We start from the raw sequence: 17,426 nt of genomic DNA, 5'->3' as shown, positions 1-17,426 counted from the left end.
TTTAAATAGGCTACCTCAGGAACTGTCACTTTTAAGTAATGGCATAATACTTGTTTTTTGTCTCACTTTCTCTCTTTACGGTTCCATAATTTATGACGTGTCCGACACGCCACTTTCATTATTAACAGAGACGGCTGAGCATGAAAAATAAAAACAGCCGTGAAACGTGTCCACCACATTGGAACCGCAGGTAGTTTTTCAAACAGGGACTTTCCGTGTTGACGGATATGACGGCCAAATTCTGAGAAAGAGAGAGAGAGAGAAGAGAGAGAGAGAGAGACTTCGGCTCAACACCTAGTGAGCTGCCTACCTAGACAACACTTTTGGACATCGTCAGCGCTATCCTAAATGGCAGTATTGTAGTTACGGGAAATCAGATTCATTTTCGTGAATCGGTTCTCGGCTCATAATATTTTGGTTCACAGAGATCGGATTAGGCTACTCAGAATGCAAGGCATTTAGTGAAACTGACTCATTGCAAATATAATTTCACATATTTATTCACGAATACTTTAGGGAAAGATATAGCCTACAGTGGCTTCACTTTAAGACTCGGTTTTGAGCTATACTTTTATATGCATCTTATCAGGTCAGACTTTGGCCGCAGCGTCGAGCCATAACAGCGTTTTAAACAAATGAAAAATAGTTCAGTTAAACAAAACCCCCTGGAGGCCGCTCGCTTCTTTTGTTTTTGAGAATAACGCGCGTTGTGTGTGAACGCTCTGTAGGCGGGGTCGAGCTAGTGAGCTGCTTAACTTAACTAACAGTAGTCTCCTAGTTTTAGTACCCTCACTAGGTTTTCAGACAGAGCCACAGTGAAACGTGTTTCTGTCACGTTCACTTAGCCTATAATTTAACAATAACTCCACGCCTTTTTTTCTTTCTCTTGTTATTTAGTAGACTTTTCCCCTAATTATTATTAGCAAGATTCGTAACAATGTGCATGATAAGTGGGCGGAAAAACAGCGCGATAATATTTCCGGGTGTTTGAAGAGGGGGAACCCCGTGGTGTTTTTCTACCGTGGGTATATCACGAAAAAGTCAAAAGCATATCAATATGTCATCATAACCTGCTGCTGGTACAGACACTTCATCAAAAACCTCAATGGCTTCTGGATCAGCTGTTTCAGACCCGTCGTTGAACGGGGTTTCGTCCACACCGGGTGAGAACGAGTACCCGTCGGGTTTCCCTCAGAGCATCTGCGATGAAGTCCCTAAGGAGAAGTACTTGTGCAGCAACTGTAATAATGTCTTGAATAAAGCGCGTCAAACGGTGTGCGGTCACCGCTACTGCCTCGCGTGCGTCAACTGGCTGGTCAGGTAAGAGAAGCGTTCAAGTAGAACAGCCGCAGTTTCATGACAACACACAGGACATGGTTGGCAAGACATTATTTTCGGTTTTGATAGTAATTGTAAGCTATGGTAAAAAAAATAATTACATAATAATAAAAAAAAAATAATAATAATAAAAACTAGCCTGGCTTATGATCACTGAATAGTTACCTAAATATAGAAACACAACATGAAATTTTAAAAAGGTGTATAGATGCTGATGTATGTGGGCTATATATATATATATATATATATATATATATATATATATATATATATATAATATATATATATATATATATATATATATATATATATATATATATAAACGTTGGCTAGCTAATATAAAGTGAGAAAATACAGCTAAGTGAAACTAACATCCAAACTGCTACGCTATGTTTTATTAAAATGTTATAAATGAATGCTATTAATGAATGCTTATATTTCACTATTTCATACAGAAACAACAAGGACCTTGTGTGCACAAAATGTAAAGAAGAAGATCCCAGTGTTGAGAATGACACTAGTGTACTGACTCTTGACCAAGTAATCAAAACTACATCGATCGATCGATCTATCTATCTATCTATCTATCTATCTATCTATCTATCTATCTATCTATCTATCTATCTATCTATCTATCTATCTATCTATCTATCTCTTGATAAAATATGTGATGGTTACAGAGGCGTGTTCACTTTCAAACCTGTCAAAGGTCTGATTTTGACAGTGGAAGCATCGTGACTCATGTTTGGAAAGTTGTCATAATTTCCCCTATTGTTTAAACCACAGTTCTTCAACGATGCAGCTATTAATAAGGAAATTTTGGATCTGAAAGTCCACTGTGCCAACCATGGCTGCCCCTGGAGAAGCACCCTGAAGAACTTTGAGGTACTTTTCTATAGAAATTCAGTTTATTTACCTTTCGGAAATGTAAAATGATTAGAGATAGACTTATTCTATATCGGCGATGTAGTTACTTGAATGGATCTGTAATGCTGTGACTTTACACTACACCATGTAAGCAGATGAATGATCAAGGCCGTACTCGATTTGTGAGATTTTCTGAATTATGTATTTATTTATAGCATGGGAAATGCTTGTTTTGAACTTCACAGGACATGATGTGAAGATCGCACATGTATGCCACTTCCTGAGCCATCAGATAAAGTCTAACACTTTCCACTGTAAATCAGATTAGAACACTGAGCTAATAAATGTAAGACCAGAGATCAGGGCTGTTCACTGGCTGCTACACATTCATGTAAGACCTATAAAGCTATTGAGAACACTGTAATGCTCTCAAATGTCCTTTACACTTGACTGAGTCAAAATCAATGTGGATTATGGGGCTTGTATCGATCACATTAGCAACCATGGCTTTTCTGTTATCACATTGTTAAATCATAGGAACTCATTAAAAAATAGCTGCATTTCATAGCAGGCAGTCATACTCGGTTACAACCACAAGATGCTGTTTTACGGGAATCCTAACATGGTAGCTTTGTGGTAATTTCATAACACGGACCAGCCATTAAGGCATTAATCATAGAGCTGTTGTGCGGATGCTATCCAGTGCCGTGAATCAGTCCTCAGTCTGACTGAGTAGTAACAAACTCATACTTTAGGATTTGAAAAGCCTCTTGTACAACTTTTAGAGGTCAGTGTTTTGTTGAGTAAAATGTTCTATGACTTTGACCCTCGTGGCTGCCTAATGGAAGTCTTTTATGTTTTTACCTTCTTTCTGTACTCAAGAGAGTCTGAAAGCCTTTTGAGAATACCGTATTATTCACAAGCTCCCTATTACAATAGAAACATGTAGGTTGGGCTTTAGATTTTATGTTTTTCAGTGGAAACTATATGATCAAAAGCATAATAAGTTTTAGTGGTTAAGTGTATAGAACTAAAGTAGCATTATGTAATTTGTAGTAATCATACTTGCTTAGTGGAGTAGTTCACCCAAAAATAAAATAATTTGTCATTACTTACTCACCCTCATGTTGTTCCAGATCCATCCGCTGAGATGTTTTGAAGAATCTTCATACAGCTTTTTTCATACAATGACAGTTCACAGTGACCGCCAAGCTCTAAACCTGGCAAAAACACCATTACTAAAGCAGAAAAATAAGTCTTTTAAAGACAAAAAATAAATCTATGTGAGGAACAGACCCAAAAAAAATATTTACTAAAATTGAACTGGTATGGTGCTTTTTTTCAGGATAGGCATTTTTTGGATACTCATTATGAACTGTCCTTACATGCAAAAGAGCTACTGAAGATTCTTGGATGACAAAAGTCTTGTTTTTCTAAGAAATAAAGCATACAGATGTGACATGAGATTAAATACATTTTCATGTTTTATTTGAATTATCCCTTTAATATGCTCAATGACTCATTCAACAGGACCATCAGAGTCAGTGTGAATATGCCCTGATCCCTTGCAACATTGGCTGTGGCTTAATGGTGCAGAGGAAATCACTGGCTACACATCTGGAGAGAGGCTGTCCCAACAACAAGACCACATGTCCCTCTTGTTCAGGTGCCCTGACACTGAGAGAGCTCCAGGTAGGGTTAGAGACTGCCAAATATTATTTTCCAAATCAGTATTTTTGCATTGTTTATATTATCTAAATTCATTGAGATCCTTTAAACAAGATACGTTTTTAGAAGCAAAATTATATAAGAAAATTCAAAATTAAAATGTTATTTTCTTAAGGCAACAGCTTGTTTTGTTTGGTCAGATTTATTCTTCAAACGTAATAAAAATAAACCTAATTCAGTATATTTTCCATCAACGCAAGACTGTCATACACATATTTTGCTTCTCAGTGGAATTTTTAAGTATGTTTGGATATTTTATTGGAAAACAATTATATAGAATATGTCTCAAAAACCAAAATACAAACAATATATTTGTGCAAATCACATATACATGTACAGTATCATATATGGGCGATATTGTGTGAATAGTGCAAGATATTCAGCCTCTTTTGTTGTTGCTAAAGTGGTTTTGGGTCAGCGTGCCCTTGCTTAAAGCCCCATGGCTCGGTTTTAAGCCACACATGGAGTCTCCAGTGTTTACTGCTGTCCCATATTACTTTCTTTTCCATTTCACCCATCGGGACCTGCACTCAGGGACATGGATTAGAGGAATAAAAAGAAGGGAAAAAAAGCAGCAATCCAGTGAATTTAAACATCAATCATCAAACGCAACACATTAGTCAAGATATCTTCAAATGCAATGTGCTTCACGCTTCAAATTAAGATAAAAGTTCTCAATGAGATGTTTTGGGAAGTTTGTGGCACAAAATGATTTGAGCAAAACTTTCATTACTGTTGTTAGTGAAAGTGTCATTTCCTAATTTTTTCACAGAAGCATGTTTGTCCCAGTTCCGTTGATAAGAAGACGACGAAGACAGATAAACGACAAAAGGTAGAATCACTAAATATTGTATCCTGAAAGTGAATGTACAAACAAGAACAATTCTAAAGTATGATACTGTGTTTCCTTTGTAGAATAATCACCCTGGCAGCTCAAAAAAGAAGGAGCCATGCATTTTCTTAGACGTTGGTTGTCCCTTTAAGGTAGGCATTTTAAGAACACAACTATTTATGTAAATCATGATGTATTACTGTATATAGTTTTGTGGAACAGAGTTTTATACTGAGCAGAAACTTTTATACATTTGAGCCACATTTAAAAAAAAATGGTATACAGAAAAATTGAGAGGATAACTTTTAAAATGAAAACATTAAAAGTATTTTAACAGTAACAAATAAAAATGTATATCATTTTATAATTTATAGAATATTTATATAGTTTGATGTATTTATAGTTTTATAATTAATAGAATATTTATATAGCTTGATATATTTATATATAGATAGTCTTATAGTTTTATATAAAAAAAATATTTCTAAATGTTAATTTGGGTTGTATGGCTGTTTGGAACAATATTGATTGTGAAAAGTACTTATAAATACATTTAAATTGATCTTAATCTTTTTCTTTAATATTCTTATATTAGCTAGACAGAGAACACAAATATTTTGCAGGAAAAAAGATATGCTCTAAATTTAAGGGGAATCATTTAAAAAAAAAGGTTTGAAAAAAATCACATAAAATAATTACGTACTATACTTTTTTATTATAAAAATAATACCTTTGTGTTTATTCCTGTATAAATTTCAAAAATTTTGCTGAAAAATTTGCTTTTGATTTTTGGCCTGGAAAATAAACAAACAAAATCATTAATGGTGTAACAAAAAAATACAATAAATAAAATGTTATATTCTCTGAAAACATTCTCATTACAGTGTTATTGCAATGGAGAAAGTAGTGTTTTGTGGAAAGATACAGTTTTGTTGCAACATTTTATTTTCAGGGCAATGCAGACAAAGTAAAAGAGCATGAATCCTGCAGCCATGTTGGCCATCTACAGCTTCTCTTGGCTGTGACCAGAGCTCTTCAGCGTACCGTGAATTCTTCAGCTGAGCGAAGCCACCATGAAAGCCCTGATCTTCTTCAGCCTGGACAGTGTGGTGCTTCCCACATTTCTCAGAGTGAGTGTGAGATTGAGACCGACGGAGGGGATCCAGGAGTGAGTGATAAGGCCCTCAGTCTCCACGACGATCAGGTTGAACTTGCTGTAGGCCAGCAACTGGACGCTCTACAGCAGAGAGTGCAGGTTTTGGAGAACATCATCTCAGCTTTGAACCGAGAGGTGGAGAAGACGCAGATCAGTGTGGTTGCACTGGAGAGGGACAATTACAACAGTCAACACCTCATTCAGCACTTGGAAACCAAGGTAAATATTAAAATACATTTGTTTCATGACACTAATGGTGTGGGATTTTCAACTAAACACCTAGGGAACTTTTAGACACTGTACAGTTGATGAAATTACATAGCGGTGGTGCTGCCACACTGATGCACACATGCAAATTATCTGCTAATATCCTGTTAGTCATGTCCACCAGTTTAACAATTTGAATTGCAATGCCTTTTTTGCAAAAAGTTTTTTTTTTTTTTTCTGATTCCTTCTTGAATTATTTTTGAAATAGTATTTTGGTGATGGTCTAAAATAAATAGAATAACAGGAAGAAACATTTACCGAATTATGGTCAGACACATTTAATTTTAAATAATTATGCATGTTTGTTTATTCTGTGTTTGTAGAAAAAATCTTTCCTAACTTAATATCCATATGCTGCCACTCAAAAGTCTGTATGATTTCTAAATGTTTTAAATATATATATATATATATATATATATAGGGAATCCTATCCTATTCATGATTCTTTGATGAATAGAAAGTTCAAATAACAGCATTTATTTTATATTTAATATATGCATTTTATATGCATCCTTGATGAAAAAAAGTATTAATTAAAAAAAAGAAAAAACTTACCCAAAACATTTGAACAAAAGTCTATTTCACAAAACAAAGTTCAACATTATCTAAATAATTGACAATTTTTTATTCACCACCACAAATATCCATAAATCCATCACATTGTCTCCAGTATTCAAAAATTGTATTAATTGATAATTAAATATGGCAGGTTTATGTATTAAATAAAATGAATACAAATTAAATGCAAATTGTGCTTTTCAAACATCAGTTAAACATAATTTGTTTCTTGAAATGTGTGTAAGATAACATGTTTATGGTTAATTCATACAGAAGATGACCAGTATTATTAAAAGCTACACTTACAGTAGATATATTAATTTCACTTTATTGTAATTCTATCTAAATTCAAAATTCAAATTACAACTGTGCATACTGCTGCCTCATTTCAAATATCAGGAAATCAGTGCAGTTCTGAATGGTGCACAACCCTGATATCACATTATTTCCATCCTAGATTATTAAAATCAAAGTACTTGCTTTTCACTGGGTGTAAATTGCAACAGCAGATTTCATTACTTTGATGTGTCCTTGCAGTTTGCAAGTACGTGTTGATCTCATGCTGTGAATCTACAATATGGTTGGAGCTAATGAATGTGTCTGTGTTACAAAAGAGCTGAAATGCTATAGGAATCTCTGGAAAACATTTGTTTCCTGTGATGTGTTTTTTGTTTGTAGCTGCTGGGTTGCATAATTTATGCTTTAAATAAGGACTCACATAAAACTAACAAAGGTATTCTTTTGGGGAGATCTGAAATGATCATTTATTTGTCCCTGTGCTCATTTTAACACCGGGAGGTGATAACAAATGATTACGGCTGCATTCTGACGCTCGACCTGGAGGGGTTATTTAACACACGGGAACCGAGATGACACTCCTGAAATACTGAAAATGAAGAGATAAGTTGAAGTAAGGATGAGAAGGGAATGAGTGGTAGAAAATAGATTTGTGTGACAATTCTCCAAGTGCGGTTGAGGGAAAAAAAAAAAGGATGTGTCTAATAGGATGTCGCCATCTCGTTCTTTTTCTGTATTTCGAAGTGTCTCACACAAGGCTGCCGACCTTAACCAGCTCTGAAGGTCCATTATGATACATTAATATTGCGCTTTTGCAGTGAGCCAATCTGTACCTTTGGGTGATTCATCCATGATAATGGTTTTCCATCACATTCTAGGTAGCGGAACAGCAGCAGAGACTGGTCAGGAAAGACATTCACATCACTTCACTGCAGCAGTGTATCAGCGCCCAGCAGGACATCTCATATGATGGCACCTTTCTCTGGCGGTTGTGTGATGTCAGCCAGAGACTGAGAGAGGCTGCCAGCGGCGAAAAGATCAGTCAGTACTCGCCAGGTACTAAAGCACATATCTCTCCTGTACTGCTCTAAAAGGCAGAGTTCTATAAAAATAAGCATTCGATCATTTACTCTCATTTACTCTCATTTACTCTGTTATCATTTATCCTCATGCCATTCTAGACCTGTATAACTGACTTTCTTCTCAAACTCTCTTAACTAGACTTTCTTCTTTCTACAACCTGAATCTGGAAAGAAGAAAGTCAGTCATAAAAGTATAGAATGCAGGAGGGTAAATGAGGATAGTAACATACCAAGACTGAATGTTTCTGACATTTATAGTCTTGTTGTGTTACAAATTTAATATAGATGAGATTCTATACATTAGATTTTTAGATTACATATATTATATATTTAATATATGTTATGTATATACATTCATCTCCCAGATCTATCTATCTATCTATCTATCTATCTATCTATCTATCTATCTATCTATCTATCTATCTATCTATCTATCTATCTATCTATCTATCTATCTATCTATCTATCTATCTATCATCATCATCATCATCATCATCTTATTTGTATAAGAAACTTGAAAGAAACTGTATGAAATGTATATATATAAAAAATGTGCATTTATGCACACACACACACACACACACACACACACACACACACACACACACACACACACACACACACACTACACTAGTGTAGTAGTTGTTTATGCTTTATTGAGGGGACAAAATGTACCCTCATGGATAGTAAAACCTGAAATTTTTGACATTGTGATAAAAAAACAACATATATATATATACACACACAAAAAAATATATGTATAACAATACAAACAGATTTTCTGTAAGGGGTAGGGTTAGGGTATCTATCTATCTATCTATCTATCTATCTATCTATCTATCTATCTATCTATCTATCTATCTATCTATCTATCTATCGTATTAAAAATATTCCAGCATTTAAAAATTATGGTGACTTGATGTTGATTCAGTCAACACTGTGAATGGATTCAGTGAGTGATTCAGTGATGGATTTAGTAAGTTCATTAAGCAACAGATCCATCACATTGATTCAAATGGCAATTCCTGAGTTAGTGAGTCTTCTAGAGTCATTCATTACAAGAACTGGCTCATAAGAATCATTTGTTTGTGAATTGAACTTCACTGGTTGCGCTGAGTGTTTTTGGTTCAATAAAGAGAACTGGTGTAAATGAATCATTTGTTTAGGAATTAGGGCTAAACTAGATGTGCTGCAAGTCAGGCTGTTGTTTTACCTGTAACCAAGGGCTGCCCATATGATCTGTGCATCATATTCTAAATCACATGATGGTTTGTGTGGGGAACAGGCCACCTTGTGATTCAGAAAATATCCTGGTCCCCTGGGCCTTATTTTTCTAAGCATGTTCCATTTGCAGTTTCAGTTGACATAATCAATATATTGTTGACAATCACTTCTCACTTTTGTGCCAAGGCAAAACTGTTTTGCCAGCACTGAATACTTTAATGCATTGGTCTGGTCTCATCAGAAGAGCTGTGGTGAATGAATGTTAGTTGTTGTCGTATATTGAAGTAGAATCGATGCTCATTCATAAGACCAGTGCTAAAAATTGAGTTGGTACCAGCGAAAGGGAAAGCGAAAAAAAAAAGCAAATGTGAAGCAGTTATAAAGGCTGAAATGGGGTTGTTTGCCCAGTAGTCATGTGTCTGCATGAACACAACCATAATAGACAACAAGACCAAGAAAGAGAACGACTGAAAGAGAACAGAAGGTAATTTCATTGACTTGTTTTCTTTCACGTCGTTACGGAACAGGATATCAGAATAACTGTTCTTCCAATACAACAGTCAGAAAAAGGAAGCCATGCATTTGATTTTCTAGATGAAAGGAGCTCTCTGGTTATCGGCTGCTATTTTTAAGAGTTTTAACTAAAGCCCATCACGCTTCACAAAAAAATGACAATGCATTGTGTTTTTCAGCTTTCTACACTGCCAGGTATGGATTTAAAGTGTGCATGCGACTCTACTTGAACGGAGATGGGGTCGGAAAGGGAACACACATCTCTCTTTTCTTTGTTATAATGAAAGGAGAATACGACGCCATTCTTTCATGGCCATTCAGACACAAGGTAAAACGCTATAATCAAGCTGTCAATCAGTGAACCAATCAATCCTTTTCTGAACATCTGTGTTGTCTCTTAGCTAATGATGACGCTTACATTGCAAATTCATACATTAAAGGAGTCATATCATGACAAATCAAATTATCCTTGATCTTTTGAAATAGAAAGCTTTGATGTATTATGAAATTCTACTGCAGATATATTGAACTCAAATGTAAATGAGGAACTCAAAATGTTCTTCCCAGTCCAGTAAGACAATTTGTTCAAATTATTTGAATTTGAATGCTGAGTTTAGAATAATGAATCCAAATTGATCACTATGTTACTTGCAATATCTGATCCTTTTGATTTATTTTTGAACACAAAACCTAAATTATCTTTTCTAGATTCATATTCTTAATTTTTTTTTTAAATTGAAATAAAGCTCAAATAAAATATATCAAATAAATATATCAATAAAAAATAAATGGAAAAACTGAAACTTGAAATGTTGCCTTGACAACTAACTAAATATAATGCCTTTTAACTAAATAAAATAAAAATAAAATGTAATAAGTATTAAATTACTTAAACTAAATAAAAATAAATGAAAGCTAAATAGATAATTAAAACATCTAGCAAAAATGACTAAGTGAAAGCTAATTAATTATATTAGTAAATACTATATTAATATAAATAATACTAAATATACTACATAAATAGTACTAAAATAACAGTGTCCCTAAGTCCTGATTGATTAAAATGCTGTTCACATGTGAAAATGTCCTGCTTCTGTCTTGCAGTGATTATCATTGTAAAATGAGCATCATTATGTTCTTCTCAAGAGGGCCGAACACTTGAAGTGAGCACTCAGAAGTGAGCACTGAAGGGCGTTACCGTCTCATGTGTGCGTGTTTAGTACACCTAATATGAAGACATATGTCAGAAAAGCAGAAAATGTCCTGTTTTTATAGTTGGTAATACTTTTTGAGCCAAATTTAAAAAAAGAAAAAAAGAACAGTTAAATGCATTTCAGTCTGATTCTAGCGAATTGAGTGGCACATTTTAGTTTAGATTGCTTTATGATTCTGCTATTCAAGGCAGTTAAAAACACTTAAAACTCACATTTTTCACATTCAATTTCACATTAAAAGAAATCATTTAGAATTGTTAAAGACAATGCAGCAAAAAGCAGGTGATTACATTCAAAGTGCTCAAAACTAAATCACAGCTATTTATGGTGCAAAAAACCTACTGAGTGTACCTCAGGATAAAGAATTAAATAATAAATGTATGATATGACCCCTTTAATAGTGGCTTCTGTTGTAACGAACCAGCTTTGGTTCCCAATCGTGTGCCATCAGCATTTTCCGTGACCTTCTGCTGACATCTCCTGCACGTGCCTGGCAGGTCACGTTCTTTCTCATAGATCAGAACCAGAGGGAGCACGTCATCGACGCCTTCCGTCCCGACCTCTCCTCTGCATCTTTCCACCGCCCCATCTCAGAGATGAATGTGGCCAGCGGGTGCCCCCTGTTCTTCCCTCTGGGGAAAATGAGGTCGACTAAGCATGCCTACTGCAAGGATGACACCATCTATATCAAGTGCGTGGTGGACACCTCCTCCTGAAGCATGAAGGCCTGGCTTTTAAAGAGGACTGGATTCCTAAGGGAGCATAAAAATTCTGGATGCAGACAAAATGAATATGGAGAGCAGAGAAACAAATCCAGAAATATTTATGAACTGAAAAGTTGAAGAGTTTTGTCTCGGTTGCAGTTTGGTTTTTTGTGTACATGAATAAAAGAATATTTTTAGATTGACACCTGGCTCTTAATGTATTAAACATTGATTCTTTCTTGTGTTATTTTGGATGTATTGCTGTTTTATTTATTATGGAATGAACTCTTCTGGATTTTTAACATCATTCTGCCTGTTTTCATGTTTTATAAGTAATAATAAATAAAATGTGTTTACTACCTTGTTTTTGGTTTCCTCGTAGCATGGTTTATCTGCTTACTAGTACATGTCTCAACATTGCAGATAAATTATGATGCTTTGAAATATTTGTGGTGATTTATCTCTTTAAAGTTTAGAACAATCAATATTATTTGCATTTATGATTTAACTTTAAAAAATTGTTCATCTAAATATTCACTCACCCTCAGGCCATACAAGATATAGATGAGTTTGTCTCTTCCTCAGAACAGATTTGGAGAAATTTAGCATTTCATTACTTGCTCACCAATGGATCCTCTGAAGTGAATGGGTGCCGTCAGAATGAGAGTCCAAACAGCTGATTAAAACATCAGAATAATCCACATGTAATCCTCTCCATTCCAGTCCATTAATTAATGCCTTGTGAAGCAAAAAGATGCATGTTTATAAGAAACAAATCCATCAAAACTTTAAACTATTGTTTTTGACTAAAATATAAAGGCCTCTATTGCTTTCTCAAGTGACAAAGTTAAAAGAAATGTGCACAGATTAAGCAACGTTTACAGTCCGAAACAGTTTTAAACAAATATGTTGGTGGATTTAGATGTGAGAGGACAGCAGGGAATTGACTTTATCACTGCAGGAAGTGTTATTATGGATTATTTTGGCCAGAAGCAACAATTTAAAGTGAAAATGATGGATGGATTTGTTTCTTATAATTCTCATTCTTTCTGATTACTGTAATTTTATTTATTGTGTGCATTGTACATAGGTCCTTATCAAATGTGACCCTGGACCACAAAACCAGTCTTAAGTCGCTGGGGTATATTTTTAGCAATAGTCAAAAAACATTGTATGGGTCAAAATTATCGTTTTTTCTTTTATGCCAAAAATCATTATGATATTAAGTAAAGATCATGTTCCATGAAGATATTTTGTAAATTTTCTACGTAAATTTAATTTTTGATTAGTAATATGCATTGCTAAGAACTTCATTTGGACAACTTTAAAGGTGATTATTCTCAGTATTTTGAAATAGATGTATCTCTGCCAAATATTGTCCGATCCTAATAAACCATACATCAATGGAAAGCTTATTTATTCAGCTTTCAGATGATGTATAAATCTCTATTTTGAAAAATTGACACTTAATACTGGTTTTGTGTTCCAGGGTCACAAATATAGTATCAGATAAGCACATGAAAATGTCAAGTGGGCTCATGAATTTTTATTTTGCATTTTTTTAATATGTATTTTCACTATAAAGATTCATAATTTTTTCACAGAACATCTGATGCTAACCACAATTTTTTCATATGAAATGTAATTTCCTTTTATATAAACAATGGAAATTTTGCTGAAGGAACACATGCATGTAGTGGCTGCTGTGCAAAATCAGCTTAATGTATTCATAAAAAGTATAACATCTGTAGCTGTTTTTATATAGAGATATGTGGTCCTTACGGTTTTCATATTTAATCAAAATATTTTTTCTCCCTTGCATTCTACAACACGTGACCTTCATGTTAACACTTACAGGAATGTGTGCAAAAAAAAAAAATCAACTCAGTTCAGCTAGCAGTTTTTAGAGAAAAACTCCAGCTACTTTCCCCTCCTGATTTTTTTTTTGTAACTTTTAGTTTTAGTTATTTTATCCCCTCCTGTCTTAAACACAATAAAATTTTCACAAAATCAAAAACTCTTAGAGCAGAATGAAAGACAAGAAAAGAACAGGTGGTTTCTCACAGTTAAAAAGGTCACTTTGTATGTACAAATCAACACTGCAACAAATAACTAAATACACTTAGTCATGTGGCATTCATAGCCCCAGTGTATGGGTAGTTTTGTTCTGCGACATAAAATTTTTCATTTAGTCAGCTTGCCATGACCTTGTGATGTCTGCCTGAATCGCAATGACCAAATTTCACAGAAATCTAAGAATATTACTGTTATGCCAGCAAGTATGACCTGTTATGTGTTAAAAATGTAACTGCACTGTGACAGTTGCACTGCCAGCAAACCTTCACTGAAGCTGAAAACATATGCTGACAGCTCACTCTCTCTGTCATATCTCTCACATCCACCCATCAGAACCATTACACTTTTTATAATAACTTTCGCAATATTAACAAACATTATATCATGCTCAAAGTATTAGTAATGTCTATCTATCTATCGATCTATCTATCTATCGATCTATCTATCTATCTATCTATCTATCTATCTATCTATCTATCTATCTATCTATCTATCATTATACAGTATAACTATATAATTTTAATCTATCTATCTGTCTAATTATATACAGTATAACTATATAATCTATCTATCTATCTATCTATCTATCTATCTATCTATCATTATACAGTATAACTATATAATTTTAATCTATCTATCTGTCTGTCTAATTATATACAGTATAACTATATAATCTATCTATCTATCTATCTATCTATCTATCTATCTATCATTATACAGTATAACAATATAATTTTAATCTATCTATCTGTCTAATTATATACAGTATAACTATATAATCTATCTATCTATCTATCTATCTATCTATCTATCTATCTATCTATCTATCTATCTATCTATCATTATACAGTATAACTATATAATCTATCTATCTATCTATCTATCTATCTATCTATCTATCTATCTATCTATCTATCTATCTATCGTTATACAGTATGACTATATAATCTATCTATCTATCAACCAACCAACCAACCAACCAACAAAAAAAACTATCTATCTATCGTTATCTATATCTATCTATCTATCTATATATCAGTATCTATCTACCATATATCTATCTATCTATCTATCTAACAATAATATATATATGAACTATCTATCTATCTATATCTATCTATCTATCTATCTATTATTATATACAGTATAACTATATAATCTATCTATCTATCTATCTATCTATCTATCTATCTATCTATCTATCTATCTATCTATCTATCTATCATTATTCTAATTATATATCTATCTATCTATCTATCTATCTATCTATCTATCTATCTATCTATCTATCTATCTATCTATCGTTATACAGTATGACTATATAATTTTAATCTATCTATCTGTCTGTCTAATTATATACACTATAACTATATAATCTATCTATCTATCTATCTATCTATCTATCTATCTATCTATCTATCTATCTATCATTATACAGTATAACTATATAATCTATCTATCTATCTATCTATCTATCTATCTATCTATCTATCTATCTATCTATCTATCTATCTATCTATCTATCTATCTATCTATCTACTTAGAGTTATACAGTACATAGGCTATAATAGGCATAATCTATTAGCTATATGAAAATCTAATAATAACTTTACTGTATATTTTCTATCTCTCTATCTATATGGATAAATCTCGTGTATATTGTCAGTTGCATTTTAATGTCTTGTTGTCATTGGAGCAGTGCTTCTGTAGCCCCTCCTCCAGAGCGCTGCTGCTGTACTTCCTGTACGCGGATGATGATGATGATCGTGTTATGTTAATTACATAAGAAAAACGTAAATGATTCGCGGGAAAAGGTGAAAAAATGGCGACGTTCACTGACTGCATTTCTGCGCCGCTTGAGCTGTAAAAACACCAGAAACTCTTACACATCGCAAATGGGATTTGGGGCTGCCAGAGGAGGAATAGCTGCACTTTTGGCGCGTTTTACCCGCGGGATTGGAGAGAAATCAAAGCGGTATTTATCCCTGCAGCACTGTAGTGCGTAACACTCACAACTGCACTGATCTGGCGAACTTAATCATGCATATGAAAGAGTAATAGTGTGTTCTGAGCATGTGTTATGAGTGTGACAACTTGTCTGAGTCCCAAAGAGAAGTTTTGGTAGTGCGCAAGTTTTCCAGCATGTCCTGATGATGTTGCATGTCTTCAAATGGGGAGGGAGTCCGTGCAAAGATTCGTAGCGGCTATGATTTATTTATATAAGCAACTGAATTGATAGACTCTTGAGAAGTGGACATGGCTGTTAAGTGACTTTTCATGCAGGCGTGGATACTTTTACAGTCGATGCAATAGTTTTCTGTCTTATTTTCTGTCACGCGGAGTTTTAGTCTTATAGTTAAGAGTAACGTTACTGTTGAAAATCGTGTGATTCTCGGCCGCATGGGTTCGATTCATTTGATTATCTGTAAAAGGGGTCTGGTGCATGGTGGCAGAGGAAAACTGGCCGAGATCAGTAAAAGTCTGAAGTTCACATCCTGACGATGAGTCAACCAGCTCTTTTTCTCTGCTCCCTTTTTAACTCATCAGGGTTGAGATTGAGTCAGGCAATATTCCCCATGCGCACTGTTGTGGTTGGACGAATCTATTTGCAGTTCTACAGAATTCCTGCGGGGTTGTCAAAACCAACATGCACATACAGCACATACTTGCTTACCTGGATCACTTTGAGTGATTCCCAGCAGGATAGGATCAACTTTGTTTGCCTATGAACTTCAAATTGATAGATAAATAAAATAACGAATAATAATTAATCTCATCATTTTTACATAATTAAGAAAATCAGTTTTTAGCTGAAAACTAAAAATGTGTGTATCGTGTACAGCTTTTATACATTTCTTTGTTAGACACTCCTACTTTGATACTAGCGAGTTCTTATGCTCAAATAGCGTTTAAAAAGCTAAAGGGTTAGTTCACCCAAAAATGGACCTCAGTTCATCTTCGGAACACAGTTCAAGATATTTTAGATTTAGTCCGAGAGCTTTCTGACCCTCCATTGAAAATGTATGTATGGTATACTGTCCATACAGGTATACGCCGCTGACGTACGCCGCTGCTGACGTGTTATCTTTGTTATTGGGCGCATCCAGAAAACATGTCAGCAGCGTCGTACATCAGCGGCGTCACTGCAGTGTTGTGAACACACTCACAACAGACCCGGAAGAGAAGACAATGATGAATAAAGATCTAATTTATGTTATTTTTGGACCAAAATGTATTTTCGATGCATCAATAAATTCTAACTGACCCTCTGATGTCACATGGACTACTTTGAAGATGTTTTTAATACCTTTCTGGACGTGGACAGTATACCGTACATACATTTTCAATGGAGGATCAGAAAGCTCTTGGACTAAATCTAAAATATCTTAAACTGTGTTCGGAAGATGAACGGAGGTCTTACGGGTTTGGAACGACATGAGGGTGAGTCATTAATGATATAATTTCCATTTTTGGGTGAACTAACCCTTTAACCTGAGCTTCTAACGGCCGCTGCAGTGACGCATTGACTTTACCAATCAGTGATTGGCTCTTTCATTAAGAAGGTGGCAC

The 17,426-nt window shown here is 34.4% G+C and overlaps 2 protein-coding genes across 3 annotated transcripts in view; both read left to right on the top strand.

Annotated features, from left to right (window-relative positions):
* On the top strand, nt 1-12,144 carry traf1 (TNF receptor-associated factor 1). The gene is made up of 10 exons (XM_042729437.1): nt 1-1,320; nt 1,794-1,878; nt 2,125-2,223; nt 3,736-3,897; nt 4,706-4,765; nt 4,849-4,917; nt 5,718-6,140; nt 7,922-8,099; nt 10,042-10,190; nt 11,574-12,144. The coding sequence occupies exons 1-10, from the start codon at nt 1,106-1,108 to the stop codon at nt 11,790-11,792; spliced, it is 1,659 nt and encodes a 552-aa protein (XP_042585371.1). The 5' UTR covers nt 1-1,105; the 3' UTR covers nt 11,793-12,144.
* A 3,454-nt stretch (nt 12,145-15,598) lies between these two features.
* LOC109051984 (PHD finger protein 19-like) overlaps nt 15,599-17,426 on the top strand; it is a 31,653-nt gene continuing 29,825 nt past the window's right edge. The window contains exon 1 of one of the 2 annotated variants that reach the window (XM_042729436.1): nt 15,599-15,831. The gene's annotated coding sequence lies outside the window, so the exon portion shown is untranslated. The remainder of the gene's footprint in view (nt 15,832-17,426) is intronic. The other variant, XM_042729435.1, reaches the window with a different exon arrangement.

Source organism: Cyprinus carpio, chromosome B8 (genome assembly GCF_018340385.1).
Source record: "Cyprinus carpio isolate SPL01 chromosome B8, ASM1834038v1, whole genome shotgun sequence".
NCBI lineage: Eukaryota > Metazoa > Chordata > Actinopteri > Cypriniformes > Cyprinidae > Cyprinus > Cyprinus carpio.
Note: the sequence above shows the minus strand (reverse complement) of the source record. Positions and strands in the feature narration are given on the sequence as shown.

What these genes read in the sequence shown, in the direction of transcription:
- traf1 (XM_042729437.1), top strand. Translation starts at nt 1,106, where the DNA reads ATGGCTTCTGGATCAGCTGTTTCAGACCCGTCGTTGAACGGGGTTTCG. An exon ending in TGCGTCAACTGGCTGGTCAG is followed by an intron (nt 1,321 to 1,793) that starts GTAAGAGAAGCG and finishes TATTTCATACAG; the next exon opens with AAACAACAAGGACCTTGTGT. An exon ending in ACGTTGGTTGTCCCTTTAAG is followed by an intron (nt 4,918 to 5,717) that starts GTAGGCATTTTA and finishes TTTTATTTTCAG; the next exon opens with GGCAATGCAGACAAAGTAAA.